Consider the following 17,646-nt stretch of genomic DNA (forward strand, 5'->3'; position numbering starts at 1 on the left):
TTGGTGTGTTTAAAGGATGGATGAGTGCAACATAGTAATTGGAGAGGATAAGTTTCTTATATTCCATGGGATAACTTTGTTCCACCAATATTACGGTTTAGAATTATCCCTTCTCTCTCTTTAACTTTTTGTGCTTAACCAGATAGGCTCCTGAGGTATTTAGCCAGATAGCCCCTCGTTTAAGTAAGGCTGCAAATGGTCGGATCGACCCGAGACCCGACCTGGCCCGACCCGCGTAGACCCGGTCCAATTCGAATTTTAGGATCCGCGGGTTCGGGTTGGGTCCTAAAATTGGACCCGAATTATTTTCTAGGTTGGGTCTGGGTTTACTGAACGGACCCGATCCGATCTGAATGGACCCGAAGAGAGAGAGAGGGGGAAAAGCAAAAAAGAGATTTTGTGTGTGTGTGTGTGTATGTGGGTCGTGGCACTATTGGTCTGTCGGGATTCTCTCTCGATCTATTACACTGTTGATACCTCTGGTGTCTCGGTAGCTGGATTTTTTTTTTCCTTCCGTTTTTTGGTTTTTGTTTTTTTTAACTTTTGCATGGAGGCAGCGAGGGAACACTGAACTGAATATGGGTCATTTGCTAGTTTTCTGCAATGGAATTGGATTTTGGAAGGAGGTCTGGGATTTTTTTTGTCCTCGTGAGAGGGGAGCTGGGAGACACCAAGTTCCGTCCAATCAGTCATATAGACAAAAAATAGTGTGATACGAAATTTGGCTTGTAGACCGACTTAGTTAGTAAGTCATGGCTCATCTGTTCTGAGTGGAGGTCAATTGCAAGTCTTTCATGGGTCACCCAGCACCTCATAATTATGATATGACCAAATTAGATTTGTCCAAATTTTTTTCCAAAATCATAAAACAAATAAATCCGATTAGAATCCTAACCCAACCCAACTCGGACCCGAACCCAACTCAGACCCGACCCGATCTGATCTTTAACTGAGTCGGATCTAGATCCAAAATTAGAACCCAAACAAAAAATCGAATTGGATTGGAGTCATCCAGAATCCAACCCAACCCAACCCATTTGCACCCTACATTTAAGGGAACATCCTCCAATTTATTCTCTCTGTGAAGATAAGCTTTAGCATTCTTTTTGTCGCTCTGTTTACTATTCAGTCCATCTCCATCTCCTACTTTTCTGGCTGGCAACGCTTTGGTTCGAGTCCTGCTCCTGCTGGTGCCACATGTTCTGTTTCTTCGCTTTGTACATTCTTCTTTGCTTGGATAAATTTGGTCGGCATTTGCCTCCCTTTTAGTTTTAGTCAAACAAAAGAGAGAGAGAGAGAGAGATCTATGGGGTGGACGATACAGAACGAAAGGGACCAGATGCCATCAGCAAGAGTGCTACAAGGAAAAAAAATTAAATTAAATAATTTTTGGTTTTTGGACTTTGGTTTTACAAGTTTTAGAATATATCCATCGTGGATATACTCCAATTTTGTATCTCGCATCGCGCGCGTGTCAGAGAGCTGAAAGAAATCCACGATGCTTTGTGAGGTCACACCTGACACCCCCATGCCAAAATCCGCGTGGTAACCATCAGGCCGTCTTCCACGATCGCGTGTCCATCTGAAGTCGCCACGCTCTCCCCCGAACGTGACACGTGGCAATCGAGCATGCCAACCCGCTCCACGTGGCAGGACGTGATGATCACACCTGACAACGGCGTAAATCGATCAAACCGCTCGAGACCGGAGAAGAATATGGGAGAGGAAAGAATGCGTGCGCGAAGAATAATGGCGTCATCATCATCACCGGCTCCTCCCTCCAAGAGAGCCTCAAACATGGCGCCGCCGCCGCCGTCGCCCCCATGGGAAGTGGTCCTCCTCTTGGCCCAAACTTTGGACCCCAAGACCCTCGCCAAGGCCTGCTGTGTCTCCAAGTCCTGGTACTCCGCCATGTCTTCGGACCGTCTCTGGAGACCGATCTGCCTCTCCCATTACCCTTCGTCGCTTCATTTGGTCGCCACCGATCCTGCGCTCTCGGCTCGCCGCCTCTTCGCGCTCCTCCGCGCCTCGTCCCAGCGGCGCCACCGCAACCCATCCATCCCCCGCATCTCCCTCCGCCATCTCATCTTCGCCGTCGACATCTTCCAACGCGACGCACCCGTTCTTTCGCTTGCGAAGCCCGGCGAGGAGCTTTGCGGCCATCATGGTGGAGTTTTCCGATTCGAAGCTGCGGTTAACGATGGAGATGCTAGCTTGGAGGTGGGGGAGGTGGTGAAGATTGGTTGGACGGTAGTCATGAAGGGGTGGAGGGGGGCTTTTGCAATGATGGACAGAGTCGGGAAGGGCCGGGCGGTGGGAGGGGACGGGCTGTGGTTCTCGGAGGGGCTGCCGAGCCCGGGGTGTTGCTCGGCGAGCATGGGTGGTGGGCTGGAGGCTGAATTGGGGCTAGAGTTCTCCGACGATGGGGATGGAGATGAGGAAGCTGGGAGGAGGAGAGTGGCGAGGATGAGTATGGGGTTGATGAGCATTGCTGATTGGAGGTACGTAGGAGTGGATGATGGCTTGCTTTATTTGCAGCATTTTCTCCTGCCCAACAACATCTAGGCGGGCTTTTCCTCTTCTCCCAGAAGCATGCGCTTTGTTTGAGGTTTCACTCGACTTTTCCTCCTTTTTTTTTTCTTTAGAGAAATAATAATTCTTTGAAATTTAACTTTGGGGCCGTACTTGCTTGAAACCTGACTTTTTTTTCTTTCTGGAAGGTAATTAATTAAAAAAAACGGTGCAAGACGCTGCAGGTTTTTAGATTTGTCGGAGAACTAATGTCAGAAATGTTGCATGGCAGGTAATTCCCCTGTTTTCACCCAGTTAGGAGCTACCTTGGATTTTCTTGCGTTCGCTGTGGATCCAAGTGTTGGAGGTTCCACGTTATGCGCTGATAGGGAAAAGAAGTACATAATTAGATTCTTGTTCAATGGATTACCGGATTTGTCATTAATGTTAGATTTAGTTGGTCATTAATTTTAATAATTTTAGTGTTCTATTTCTAGATTTATTCTAATTTTTAGTTATTTTTTTAAAATAGTTATTCTGATCAAGTGTTTTAGTGGGTGTTTTTGAATTTGAGTAAAAATCAAACTGGGAGTGAGAGAGAGAGAGAGAGAGAGAGCCGCACAAACGATCTCTTGCTCCAAATTAATAATATAGGAATTTTATTTAAAAGTCTAATATTGATAAAAAAAATGACAATTAAGGAGCTGCAGATGCATCACACATTTATATGTTTTTAGTCATTAGATTATAAATTCCGTGATTTATTTAGTTATAATAATAAGTTAATAACATATCTCATATAAGTCATTCACCAGATGAGCATATATTAGAGGGTAAACCACGTGTATAAGACATACATTTTACCAACACATTCCGTATACCAAAAATTTTGATGGCAAGGTTGCGAGATTGTGGGTATTCTTTCCTGAGGAAAGCCAGGGAGCCACGCCTGACTCGCCACGCCTACTATCCCCGGACCAACTTAAAAGAAATAATATACTTTCAAAAATATCCTTCTCATTCTAAGCCGAGCACCAACTGGATGATGCTTTTGATCCATTGGATGCACCACTTGGAATGGTTCCCACTTCGAAATTTTCTTCAGCCTTTTCGAACTGGTCGGGTCGGGTTGGCCAAATAGATTACCTCTTTATTAAACATGTTAAACAGATTGGATCGGATTACCTGTTTAATCGGATTCAGATTTATGATTTTCGAACCTGTTTAATAAACAGATCAGATTCAGGTTTATGATTTTCTGACCTGATTGCATCTGATCCGACCCGTTTATGTCCGACCCGATTGCCAACCCTACTCTTGTATAAGAATTCAACCTTAAGGAATCACAGAAATATAATAATCAATTCAAAAACTTTCAGTCCTTGCTTTCAACATATACAGACTAGTTTGCTGCGGGCACCCAAAATCAAGACACCCCACCAGAATAATGCCGCCATTGCTGACGAATAGAACGTAGTCCCATTGTATTCTGAAATGACTCGAGCAATAAAACCCCAAATCAACCATCCTAGCCATCAGCCTCGACATCCTCACAGAACCAGGGCCGGCCCAACCCTTAGGCAACTGAGGCGGTCGCCTAAGGCCCCGGCCCAAAGAAGGCCCACCGCAGGAAATGCCTCAAAGATAAAATGGAAAAAAAAGGCCCCCTGTGAATTCGCCTTAAGCCGGCCCACTGTAGGAAAGGCCTAAAACACAAAACGGCCTTAGGCCCCCAAATACATTGGGCCGCTCCTGCACAGAACTTAGCCAAACAATATTGCGCTTGGATGCATGTCTTAAACCCTGTTCTTTCTTTTTCTGATACAAGTCAAACTGAAAAATTGGCAACTTCCTGCTTGGGTTTCCTCCAGTTCACAAAGTCAACAGGGCTAAAGACGAAATGTTGAGCATGCAACTTGTTTGCAAAGATACATGCAGCCTCAAAGAAAACACACACATTAAGAGGCAGTTAAAATGATGAAATCTCTCTTCCAAAACTGGGGTGCCAATATGTAAATCATTGAAGGAAAAGTCATGGAGAAAATTTTAAGCTGATCATGAGACTCAGAGAGAGAGAGAGAGAGGGAGGGGAACTGTCTTGAACAAGAGCAGAATCAACTTCGACATACCCAGTTGCAATAATTGCAACAATTGGACATGCTGAAGCATCATCTGTTTCAAAAATCTGAATTACAAGTTCTCCGGTGAAGTTGTTGACCACCACCACAAGGCAGGGAAATATTTAACCTGGATCCTGATGATGACAATGGTGTTGACCTATCGATTTCAAATCTGACCTACCTAATCACAAACAATTACATTTAAACATGATACATCCGTGAGGTGTTCATGGGGTATCCAGAAGTTTACACCTACCCTGGTATCCTAGCATCAAGTTGATAGCTTGCTTTAAGCTGAACACCTAGAATTTAATGAATGTGAATATCCCTACATCTTTATCCACTGAAGATCTGACCCCCCTCCTGTACCTAATAGCTCACCAACATGAGAGAGAATATAAAAAGCCCTATGTTTCTTACCTTTCCCACAAACCAAACAGGAGTAGCTCTTCCTGTTGCAAATTAATTCTTTATTCGCTGAATCCTAGTGAATCTTGACATAATTTGAGAGGGTAACCTCTGCTAATTACAAGCAGATTCTACCTGACCAAGAAGCCAGACCGCTAAGTGAGTGCAAATGACAACCTAAAGTAAGCCATGCCAACCTAGATCCTTGTAAAACATCTCAAGTTGCCAGAGTATCATTATCACAACAATCACAGTGATGCTGGTCTCCAATAGTTGATATAATTCTCAAACCAGCAGAATGAATTTTACCGGGTCTATCACAAATCCATTTTACCTGATAGCTCGTGGTTTTGAACAACTGGAATCAAAAGCAAGCAGCAGTTGCAGGTAACTATATTTTTATTGGAAATAATGAATGCAATCTCTTGTTCCTCTAAGTTGCTAACCTGAATTACAAAGCACAGAAGAAAAAGAAGAAAAAAGAAAGAAAGATCTGTAAGCAATCCTCCAGAAATTTACACAAGCAGAAGATAGATCTAGAAACCTAGAACAAATTCATGAATTGGCATAACTACACCAAACCTACTCCATCAAGCCCACCAGACTTGATGAACTAAAAGCTCTCATGCTAAGCACAATTATGAGTAATTCACTTGCCATGAACGAGGGGAAATAAGAACATAGAACACTGCTTGTTGTTAAGAACATCCAAACATAAATCTTCAACATTTTTTGCACAAGCGACAGATGTAGAAAACTAAAACAAATTCATAAGCTAACATAACTACTCTCACCCTACTTTATCAAGACCACCAGACTTGATGAACTAAAAGCTCTAATGCTAAGCATAAAATACGAGAAATGCACTTGCCTGGAACAAGAGGAAATAAGTAACATAAGGAACACTACTTCTTGCTAAGAAGATCCAATTCCAAACACCAATCTCCAGAATTCATAAATACATGTGAAATTGAAATACATGCTGAATTTTTGAACAAGCTATCAGAAAATGTCATGGTGCAGATTGCCCATCTCTTTGCACAAAGAAGCCTAAAATAGCCTAAGATAAGTAAACTGAAAAGAAGGATGAGAATTATCATAGTAATTGGAGGAAGCATCTCTTAGTGTACCCCTTCTGTTTAGCTTGATGTACATAAAAACTACAAGCATTCATTCTAAAGTATAGGCAACACATATGACTTCACCAAGTGGAAACAAGAAGAAACAAACATTATTTTGCTTTTAAAAACAACTAATCAGTTTTACTTTCCGAAATGTTGTACACTTATTCTTGACCTCTTCCAAATTTACAAGTCAACGTACAATTGTGCTAATTGGATTGATTCACCTGTAATGCTTGACGATTAGGTATACTACTGATGCAACTGCCTTGACGGGAATAAAAACAAAGAAACCCCCAGTCACATTGCAAAAATACAATTTCTTTTATTTTCTAAATGTCTTGTACTCCTAAGATTACACTCTTAGTCTCTTCCTGAATTTAGCATGAGGTTTTATCATGTCAGCTATCTTGCAAATCTCAACATTTTGACAAGCCACTAAAAAAATTTGAACTATGACTCCTGAGGCTGACAGAGAAGTCCCAAAAAGAAATCACAACTAACAAAAATGATTAAAGAGAGTGGGCAAAATTTAAAGTTGAAGGACTAGAAAATGAGATGGACAATAAAATAGAAATTCGTGTAAATTACAAAAACCTTCTTGAGATTAGGGGTAAAATATATTTACATCCAATAGTATAAAAAACCTATGCTTACCCCGAGGTTTAGTTTTATCCAATACTTTAACCCATAACTTAACAGAATGTTAGTCAAACTGTTGACTTTTAATGGTGCCACGTCAAAAAAAATTTTTAAAATGACCAAAATAACCTTACAAAAATTCTCCTAAGGTTTACGTTTATCACACTTACACCCAATATTTTATAAATTCTACAGTTATACCTAGTTAAATTGACAGCATTAGTAAAACTGTTTAACTATTCTAAAAAGTCAAAATTACTCCTTTAAGAAAATAAGGCTCATCTTTCACTTTTCCGACTCCCCAATCTCTTCGAAGTCTTCCATTTTTAAGAGTCTTCTTCTCTTTGAGATTAAGCGTCTAGAATTTTTTTCTCGCTTTGCCACCACACTATAAGCATCCCTTCTCAATGAGCGACTAACGACAAGCTTTCTTCCCAACCAGCATCCAGCAACGAGCATCCTTAATTTCTGACTAGCATCGAGCAACAAGCGTCCTTCATGATCCGGTTTTGTTCTTGCTTTCCCGCCCACCACGTCACATAGATCGAAAATGCCAGTGTATCATTTGATGATTCTAATATCTACTTATCCAATACTATAGATATGATTTATTAAAATTGTCATTGTGGATGAAAATTTCTGTGTCTACATATAAAATTATGATAGCTCTGGCAAGGATCCAAATCAGTACATACATGAGAACTTCTTTTGGAGGGTGCATCAGTTGCGGTTCCATAGCCTGGCTTAGACCATGAACAAGCTGGCTCAAGCGACAAAACTCTTGATACTAGTTCCCTGCAGCAAAAAATTTTAGAGGCATCCACTTGCCTAAGAGATCTAGATTGTTTTTTCCTTGGCATATAGCTATTTTCTGATGATTCATCAAGATCAAGCTCTAGACCCATGGCACCTCATTGTTGTTCTCCTTTTTTTATGAATGTTATATAACTTAAGGCTAGTTTGGTTATTTTTTATTTTTTTGTGACATTTAGATTTTATTTAAGTAAACGATTTGGCTAACATTATGTTAAGTTATGAATTAAGGTATTGGATAAAAATAAACCTCAGAGCATGGTCGGCGAAATTGTCCCGAGCCGTCCAGTTTGGGGCATCTCGAACCGTACTGGCCACGGACCGAGATGGTTTCGGCGACGAAACGAGACCAGCGATGGAGGGGAAGAAAGAGAAGGAAAAAAAGAAAAAGAGAAAGAGCGGGCAAGGGAGGGAGAAGGAAAGGAAGAAAGAAAGGTCGAGACCTGCCGGCAGAGGCCAGGAAGCCGCTGCGCAGAGGAGGGAGCCACGGAAGAGGGGCTTCGCTCCGGTCTCCTGTTTCATTTGCCTCCTCCGCATAACGGCTCCCCAGCCCTCCTCTGGCCTCCCTCTTCTCTCTCTTTTTCTCTCTCTTCCGTCTATTCTACTGTATCGGTACAGGCACGACGCGGACCCGTACCGACCCGTGCCACCTAACGACCGGTCCAGAGCTCGGTACCAACACAGCAAACTATGCCTCGAGGGAATAAGCATAGGTTTTTCAAACTATTGGATGTAAGTATAATTTACCCTAATTTTAAGGGAGTTGTAATTCACTCATCACTCAAGAGGCAATTTTCACTTTTCACATGAGATAAACGAATTCACTAACGTTGTTAATTTAACTGGGTGTAAGTATAGGTTTTATAAACTATTAGGTTTAAGTGTAATAAACGCAAACCTCAAGAAGATTTTTATAATTTACTCTTGATATTCTTATAAATTGTGTATCTATATTACAGTTTCCAATTCCTAAATTATTCTTTTCTTGGGTACACATGCATAAGCACATGCATTCTAACAAGTTTTGAGATAAGCAAATGAAAGTTTCAACGAGGACAGCACAGTGTAAAGCGACAGATATTCACATAAGAACAGTGAGATCTTGCAGTATCATTGGCATTGAGAAAACATCAAAAATGAGTTAGGGATGTAGTTGAGATGGATGAATTAAGAAGACTGGGCCACACAGTCTGCTAACTATTATGTCAAAATAGACTACATGATACAATACCTTTCTGTGAAACAGTGTGGCAATGTTATATGATCACAGGGAGCAGATTCATGCTGTATGGTTTTTAGAGTGAGTTCAGATATTGTTTATATCATCACATAGGCCAAGAAAAACTCCTAAAAATCATGCTCCACAATCTGCATGCAGTTAGTACACATTATACAGAGTTTCTCAAATCCAAACAAAATTATCGAATTTTGCATGATTTAGCTTGGTTATTGAATGACATTTTATGGTTTTTTCCTTTAAACTTCTTACCAACTTATTGAAACTTGACTATACAGACTCCATCAGCTTCTTAATAGTCTTTAAGTACATACACATGCAATGCAACACTGTATGGACCTGCAAACAAATATGATACAAAAATTAGTTAACAAGTTTAAATGTATCCATTTAGCTGATAAGAGAACTTTAGTTGAAATGTAAAACAGGAAGAACATTCCAGGGCCCCAAATGTTCTGTGTAATTCATGCAGCACAAACCACTTGTGTAAACACGCCATATAATTGATATTGATATGGACAAGACAATAACCAGGATAAAAGACAGTTATCAATACACCAAGAATATGGTACTAAATGAGAATAAAATGAAAATATATGATACAGCCAACAAAAATAAAGCCAAATGTCCAAAGTTACTGCCATTGCTTTTCTTGAAACAAATGGAATATAATCAAAATAGCCAAATACACATACAGATACAAAATTAAGCATGCTTGGAGCATACACCATTCAATGTAGATAGGTAGCCAACATGCAGTGAGCTAGCTCCATGTTTGCAAGAAAGACAAGATGTTTAGCGGACAAGTTCAAATATAATCATAATGTTGCTTATGAGTACCAATAAAAAAGCAAGATCTCTCAAAAATAGCTTATTGCAAGCTATATGAAACAACTAATTCATTTTTCAACACTAAGAAATACAAATAACGCTCACAAGAGTCATCAACAAAAACTGAATTAAAGCTGGCAACACTATAGTTTGATACTTTCTGCAGAAGTCTTCGGCCTGACCACATGCCATAATATAAACCATTACTCACATCTGATTTATCGCACTACTGACGTGGGTGCTTTGCAGCATAATATAAATTATATTCAAAAAAAAATCAAAGAACCAAGGAATGCTTATAGCTATAACACAAAAACTATGACATGGACCTCTCTCATGCCACGCACACCTCATTCAGCTGATCTGTGATGATTTTTCACCCAAGACAAGCACAGGGAGTTTCACTGGTACATAGCCAGAGGCTGCTTAGCATAGACTGTCTTCTGATAAGGATAGTCAGCCCTATTTCTTCCTCTGCAATCACTCCATCTACTATTCGATTGATAACCATCCACCTGGTATTTGGGTTTCGTAAATCTTGAGCCAAAACGGCCTCCTCCATCTCTCTTTCTTCCATTTCTTCTATTTGGATCACTATTTCTGTTCTCCCAAGTTTCCCAAGAGTTTCTCCAGTAATTATAACTTCCAGCAACCAACGGATTCTCCTGTGCAATTCCCTTTCCCCAACCTCCACCACTGTAACCCCATGCATTGCCAGAATCATTCTTCATATCCCAACTTGAGGAGTAGGGCTCAGCTGCATCCCCCCAACCACTGGGTTTAATTTGTTCAATATAAGCATCCCAATTTGCAGAGAACTCACCAGTTTTCTCATTTGAAGGGACAGGGTCTTCTGTATCACCCCATCCAGAAGCTGGAACTGGTTGGTTTGTAAAAATAAAGGAATCCCAGCCATTAGTTGCAGTATTATCCTCATCAGCATGGGCCGGAGGTGGTTTTTCTAAATCTGCCACCATTTCAGGATCAATGACAGCATCTTGGTCGACCTCATCAATATACATATCTGGGTCAGGCAAAGGGATGTTATAAGGGAGGCCATTATACTCTGCATAGAACCGGGCCTTTGCATTCTGGAAAGCTTCTAAAGCTGCTGAATCATCCCACTGTAACACATTTTTATACATGCCAATAAATTTCTTGTTTTCACAAAACCTCTTCCATGGAATTGCACCCACACGTGTGCAGAATTTCTTCTCCCATAAAGGAACTGATGGACTCTCGGAACCTAAAAAACAAAATAAAAGAACAAACACTTACTGAAAAGTGAAAAATAGTAACACAGAGTATCACTATTTTTTTTTAGAAAAAGAAAAAAAGAAAAGAGGCATCTTTTGGGACAATAACATTAGAAACTAAAAGTTCAAACAACTACATAAGACGCTAGCAAAAGAATTTAACCAGCATTCAGAAAACTGGAATACCTAAAGGAACTACACAATGTATGAACAAGTAATGTACAGTCATGCCTAAAGGAACACCGAGACCTATCATAAGGACATGGAGTGGCTTGAGAAATGTGTAGGACCTAAATTACCGACCTTGTCCCAACTCAACTACACAGGTCTCTTTGGTCGGTTGGCCATGGTGATAGAAGGAGCAGGTAAAAGGAGAGTGTTTATCGGGTTCATGCTCGAACCATACCGAAATGTATTGGGAATTTGTTTTATGCGGGACTATCGGCCAGGTACATACGACCAGACGCACTCAAATCTCACACCAACAGGTCATCCAAAGAATTATAAATAAAGGACTGAAATCATGAACATACACTTCCTTTTCTATGACAGAAAGAAAATGTTTTGCAAAAAGGAAGAACTGGAGAAGGGAGACAAAGATCTTAGATTTGCACCTTCTAAAAGCACATGCATCAACCACAAAATTGTAGAAATATACCTATGTATGAATGTATGTCCAAAACTATATCTAATCTCAATTAAGACGGCAACACTCGAACCAGGAATCAAACCTATTCAGGATCATAGGATCAAGACCACAACAAGAACTCGTTCTCATATAGTCTTGTGTTTTGTGTTAATTCTTCTCCCTCTACCATATGTTCAAAAGCCAATATTTGCTGGCACCACCTCCAACCCATTCACTTTCCTTCTCAACCTTTGTTCCCCATCAAATAATAACAGGATGGTGTATGTGGGAGGTGGACAAGAAACTGCAGCAAGCCGCAGTCTTTTTAGGGAAGCTGCTAGTCGTTGGCAAGATTGGTTACAGGAGATTATCACAGCGTGATGGTTTCAAGTTGGAATAGTTCAGGATGAAGATTTTTAACAGTTGCACGAGAGCTGATTAAGGGATAGCAGATTACTAAAAGCGATGGAGGAGCAGCACAAGGCTGCAAGCAGATCAATTTTGGTATGAAGAAACTTGACTCTTACTTGACATGATATGACTCAGGATCTGAGATTTATACCAAGATCTGACTCATTCAATTAACAGAATGGGTCAAGTTCCCTTCAGGTTGATTTTATGTCGAATTTAAGTTTAATAGGGCTACACCCAATTTTTTGGGACTAATATGCATAGACTCATAACAGGTCCTCCCAGTTTTGTCTAGTTGCTCCGAATACCATTTGATCTAATTCTAAATGTACAAGAATTCATGTCTTGGATGAAAACTGTAACAAATCCATTCATTTGAACTTGAAGTATGCATGTACCTGGCTCATATCAGGTATCATTCATGTTCAAGGATTGTTTGGACAATTGTAGGATCAAGGTGGATAAGCTAGAATTTGCAATTTAGACATAGAGGGAAACAAACAACAAAAGCAACGAGATTTTGGACCAGGGCTGATGGACTAGGGTGGTGAAGGCAGCTTGCAATCAGCAGAAGAATAGAAGGTGACATGGTGGGGTTGCAGAGTAGGTGATACAGGGTTTCTTGAAAACTTTTGGTTTTGTAGACAGATTCTGACTAAAACCAAATCTGTCCATGACTGCATCTCATTTCTGCCTATATCAAATCAGGATATCGATCTACTTTCTCAAATCAAATTCGCACTCATTAACTGACAATTGGATCACATTAACAGGATATCGGATATCATTTGCAGCCCTAGGTATATAGAATTTAATAAATCTTAAAAAAATTGAAATGCCCTATTGCAGACGTTTTACATTTCTTTCTTCTAACTTGTGTATAACCAAAATAAACACTTCAAATCACAATCTCAAAGATTCAATCCTGTAAACAGTAACAATTCCAAGAACTATCATGGAACTCCAATAATGATAAAACAATAGCCACAGAACACCTAAAGAAAACTAATATTTTATATTGAAAATAACTCCAATCGACAATAACATATTATGTGACCACAAAATAAGGGAAAAGTACCAACTGAGAATTGAAATGATAAATATGCAGACCACATAATAGAATGATTGTCAACATGGTCTAGCATTCTAATCTTATAAGTGAAAGAATATCTCAGAAAAATAATAGGACTTCCCATATCAAGATTAAAGTCCAGATGAACAAGTGAAGAATTCCATTCATTCAAAAAGAAAAAAGCAAAAAGAAAAAACCTATTGCAATCAAAGGTCTATTGTTCGAAAAACACCATTTAGCTTGGAGGCAGAGCCCTCCGATCACGTGCCGGACTCTCAGCCTTATGATTACAAACTTATTAGAAAAAATAAAATATTAATCCACATCTCTAACTCCAGTGTACAAAAGAACAACATCCCAGAGAACTTCAAAAGGAGCCTAGGTTTGAAGTAGAACAATAGAATAAAATATACAACTGTATATACACATGATGAAGATAAAACAACTAAAAAAAACGAAACAAACTAAAAAGTCCTACAAACAATATTATCAAATGGTTTACTAAAAGAGAAAAAAAAATCAAAATCATGCTTTTGCATGTCCTGATAAAGACAATGCAACTACTTCTCAAGACACATCAAATAATTCGTTAATGATCGTGATAATAAAAAGGGCAGCCCACAAGACTCCCACCACCATGAGGTCAGAGAAGAGTCAAATATACGCAGCCTTAACCCTGCGCTCTGAGATGCCGTTTCCACATTTTGAATCTACGACATTCAGGTCACAATTACTCAATTTAGAACTTCCGAGTCAGTTTCATCTCAATTTCCCAAATAAACATTCCCACCATGTACATGGAACGGAAGTCCACTTAATCATCAGCAAAATCAAAACCCAATAAAAATATACAACAGAATCTGACATTCGATTTAGATTAAATCATCCCTAAGATTACACCTCATCCTCACCCCATAGAAAATAGAAGCAATCAAAGCAGTCCTCATCCCAAACCAAATTACCTAATCCCAGTTCCACATACCCAAAAAGAAATCATAAAGATCCAAACACCACAAGACAGCTAAACCAAAAACCAAAATCAATCAACAAACAAAGAGGAAGCCAAGAATGTAGATAAAACTATACTCTCCAGAACAAGCACCAACCAAGGAAAAATCCATAAAGAAACCAGAAATCAAAGCCAAAGAAGCAATATTTACATCGTTCAAAATTACAAGAAATCAAGACCTGATTCAACAATTTTACCAGGGTGATGGGGCGGCCTCCAAGATTTCTGCGCTCTACTGCCTCCTTCCTTGTAACGGTAGCCCTGCTCCCTATTCCACGACCCCCTCCCCTCCCCAACCATCGCAAAACCCCGAAACAAGAGAGCGCTCTATATAAAGGTGGGATCTTTCCCCCCAAATACCAAAGCAAAACCCCAACAGAACCAAAACGTTGGGGAAAAAAATCGAATAGACCGAATCGAAGCGGTGGAGAACACAAACACAGAGCGGGGAAGAAATAATTCGGAGACGGGGAGTTACAGAGGCCAAGGATGGGCGTATTTAAAGGTAAAAAAATTGAGAAAAAATCGGGGAGAAGGGGAAAACAAAACGGAGGCGGTGTTGGGGAAGGATACGTTTCGCTTACGTGGCGGGATATTATAATTTTTTATTGATTATTTTGCTCACTTTGTTAATTTTTAATGTTATCTTTCTTTTTAAAGTTTTTTTTTTGTTTGCTTATTTTCTGTTTCGGAGGGGGGGTAGATAGATAGCAATCCAGAGCGAGCGGTTTCCTTGTGGCGGCGTGGATTCGTGTCGTAGGTTTTGCCAGGGTGCTTGGACAGTGACCTCGACTTTCTTTTTTATAACGTTTTTGCCATGGTTTCTCGTGGACTCTGCTTTCGTCCTCTCCTCTCCCTCCCCCTTGATGTTTTTTCGTTGTTTTCGTACCGACCAGGAAGCTGCCGGCCTGCTTTGAATCATGTCCGTTCCGACATGGACCGGATTAGGCCTATCTCATATTTTTTTTTTTATTGGCAAATTCCAATTTTAACCTTGGTGGTGTAATTTATTTATTTTTTTACAGGGAAGAGTAAAATTATTATGTTACTGGCACGAACTGGTTGAGCTGGAAATGTCACTCGAAATTCACGTATCAATGATCTAGGTTTGATGCTCACTTTCACCATATTTTATGATCTTGCTCAATTTAAGTGGGTGTTGCCTTTCTTTTTCTCAAAAGAAAACACCATGATGCCACCCTTTGTCGTTTTAGGGTTTGCCATTATCTTGACATGCTAACACTTGTCTCTTGAAATATAATTCTCAACAGACATGTTATCAACTAAGGGCTATCTTCATCAAGGCAATGGTTATTGAGTTGCATGTCTCTGTTAAAAATCATGCAGCTAGCTGCCCATCTCTTTTTTGATGGTAAGATATGGAGGTCTGCACTTGCAAGTGATTTAGAATTATTGAGATAAGGAAGATGGATTGCTAAGATTTGATGATTGGATCATGCATGATGTACATAGAAGTGAAGTCCATCAATTGTAACTAATTAAAGATGATGAAAGACATAATTTGTGTTAATTAATTAAGTTTTGTATTTAAAGGATGAGATTTTGTCATTGTCTGTAGTCATGTGATAATTGAGTGGCAGGAGGTGTTTAATGAGTTCTATAATTAGTTGGACAGAACTTTAGTGGGGTCCTAAGTAATAATAGAGGATGTTGTAGCAGTTGCCTTTCTTTTGGAGTATGAATGGCATCAACTGCAATTTTCAATTGAAGATCCTGGTATCCTGTATAATAGAACAACATGTATAAAATACAAATAGAAACAACAAGAGAAGATGATTGCAGCAAGATAAGTTTAACATGTAGCAATTCTCAGTGAAATTCTAGCTCTTGGGTTAGGCGACATTTTTTTTCATCATAAATAAATCACTAGAAACTTTATAAAGATTCTTGCATATGTCTATTCGTGTTATTAGTCTTATCTTTCTATTTCGTCATCTTTCCTTCTCCCTAGCGAGAGTGCCTAGAGCATGCATTTGTGCATTTGCGTCTCACTTAATTCACAAGAACAGGACTTTTTTTCTCTCATGAATTTCAAATTACTATTGCATGTACTACAAAATTGTGATTACAGGGTTTTAGAATTCTTTTGTATAATTTGATGAGAATCTTAATACTTAATTGCAATTCTCTCTACTATTCAAGCTGGGTCAAAGCTTTAACACAAATCAAATCCATTTAAGGCTCGGGTTCAAAAATTTGATCCATGACCGACCCTAGTTAAAAAATCTATGACTCAAATTCGACCCAAATAAGTCTGGGTCAGAATGGATTACATGTCAGGTCAATTCTTGCCATCTTTATATGTCGAATGGTTCATGAACCACCTGTTTTGGCTCGAACGACTTAATCATAAAGCATCATAAAAGTTTCTGCAAAAACAAGCCAGATTCGAGGTCTTGTCTCACAAATAACCTGCCGACCGTCGAAGTTTTTCTCCGCATAAGTTCGAGAATTTACAATCTGTTAGCTATCTTGGAATGAAGTCTTACTGTATGTTCGAAAGCACGTCTGCCGTACAGATATTGTTATGGAACATTAATTTTTTTGCCAGATATTTTGTGTTTGCCGATCCATCTAACCGGGACAAGGTTTAGTAGTTATGGTTAATAGATTTTTCATGTTTGTGGATCTGTAGGATCATGGATGTGGAGCATTTTGTTTGTACTGTTTCTGCAATCACTTGGAATTAAGTTTGCTCTGGCTCTGTCCGAGAAAGTTGTAATATAATTCTCTCTTATAATTAGAGTAGGGCGGATTTGGTTTCTTACCATTCCAAATGAAACGGCAGTTGATGTGACAGGTGAACGAGGGCAATTGGTGACAGTTGCTATTTAGAACCTTGGAGGATTTAAAGTATTTTTGGCTTAGCTTTCTACATCTCAGCAATGGTTCTCCTTTCAAACAATTCCTAATGACCTATAATCTGCATGGCCTCAGCTGTTATATTCAAAAGAAAATTCATCGAATTCTGTAACAAACACATGCAGAGATCATTTTGTTTGCTGTTATATTTCCATCAAAATTCATTGAATTCTGTAATAAACGCATGCAGAGATCATTTTAGTTCGGTCTATGCCACCTCGGTCTATTGGTAGGATATGGATACAGTGCAGTCAGTTAACTGGATTAAGAAGGCATGCAGCTTTGTGCTTGCTCAGAATGGAGGAAAGAGAACGAAGGAAAGAGACATTGATTTTTCCAACAGAAGCTTTGATTTGATTTGAAGCTTTTGAACCATACTGCAATTTCCAAGAGAATTTACCGGCAGCCATGGTTGTGTATTGTTCCTTCCTGAGCAAGCCATGCGAAACAACAACTATACTTTGGTCTTTGGAGAACAGAGTTTTGTCTAATGAGTTGCAGTTCCTACACAATAGCTATCAAAAGATCAAGCATCACCAATCCTGTCTCACCTAAACTTGTGACAGTTCCAAACATGCACTGTGGTAGGTGCTTGATCTGGGATTTTTGTCTAATGAGCTGCAGTTCCTGCCCAATCGCTATCAAAAGATCAAGCATCACCAATCTTGTCTCGCCCAAACTTGTGATAGTTCCAAACATGCACC

General features: G+C 39.6%; 2 protein-coding genes across 9 annotated transcripts; one reads left to right on the top strand and one right to left on the bottom strand.

Annotated features, from left to right (window-relative positions):
* The first annotated feature begins 1,463 nt into the window (after positions 1–1,463).
* LOC103705073 (probable F-box protein At5g04010) lies at positions 1,464–5,521 on the top strand. Its single transcript, XM_008788670.4, has 2 exons — positions 1,464–2,608; positions 2,804–5,521. Exon 1 carries the CDS (start codon positions 1,630–1,632, stop codon positions 2,563–2,565), a length of 936 nt encoding a protein of 311 aa, XP_008786892.3. The 5' UTR covers positions 1,464–1,629; the 3' UTR covers positions 2,566–2,608; positions 2,804–5,521.
* Positions 3,433–14,672, bottom strand: LOC103705071. Of its 8 annotated transcripts, none has more exons than XR_005514326.1 (4): positions 14,239–14,672; positions 10,033–10,929; positions 9,105–9,191; positions 3,433–5,485 (listed from the first exon to the last, which is right to left on the bottom strand). XR_005514326.1 is itself a non-coding variant. In XM_008788668.4 (2 exons), the coding sequence occupies exons 1-2, from the start codon at positions 14,357–14,359 to the stop codon at positions 10,085–10,087; spliced, it is 966 nt and encodes a 321-aa protein (XP_008786890.2). In that variant the 5' UTR covers positions 14,360–14,672; the 3' UTR covers positions 9,551–10,084. The 8 variants fall into 8 exon arrangements, 2 of the variants coding, with proteins under 2 accessions (XP_008786890.2, XP_008786891.2); XR_003385275.2 differs by having other exon boundaries at positions 10,013–10,929; XR_003385274.2 differs by having other exon boundaries at positions 8,847–9,191; positions 10,013–10,929.
* Positions 14,673–17,646: the final 2,974 nt, after the last annotated feature.

This window comes from Phoenix dactylifera, chromosome 12 (genome assembly GCF_009389715.1).
Source record: "Phoenix dactylifera cultivar Barhee BC4 chromosome 12, palm_55x_up_171113_PBpolish2nd_filt_p, whole genome shotgun sequence".
In the NCBI taxonomy this organism is placed as follows: Eukaryota; Viridiplantae; Streptophyta; class Magnoliopsida; order Arecales; family Arecaceae; genus Phoenix; species Phoenix dactylifera.

Excerpts from the sequence above, each read along its gene's own strand:
- LOC103705073 (XM_008788670.4), top strand. The coding sequence starts at position 1,630 with ATGCCAACCCGCTCCACGTGGCAGGACGTGATGATCACACCTGACAAC.
- LOC103705071 (XM_008788668.4), bottom strand. The coding sequence starts at position 14,359 with ATGGTTGGGGAGGGGAGGGGGTCGTGGAATAGGGAGCAGGGCTACCGT. Across the intron at positions 10,930-14,238 it reads TGGTAAAATTGTTGAATCAG|GTTCCGAGAGTCCATCAGTT; the intron begins GTCTTGATTTCT and ends TTTGTTTTTTAG.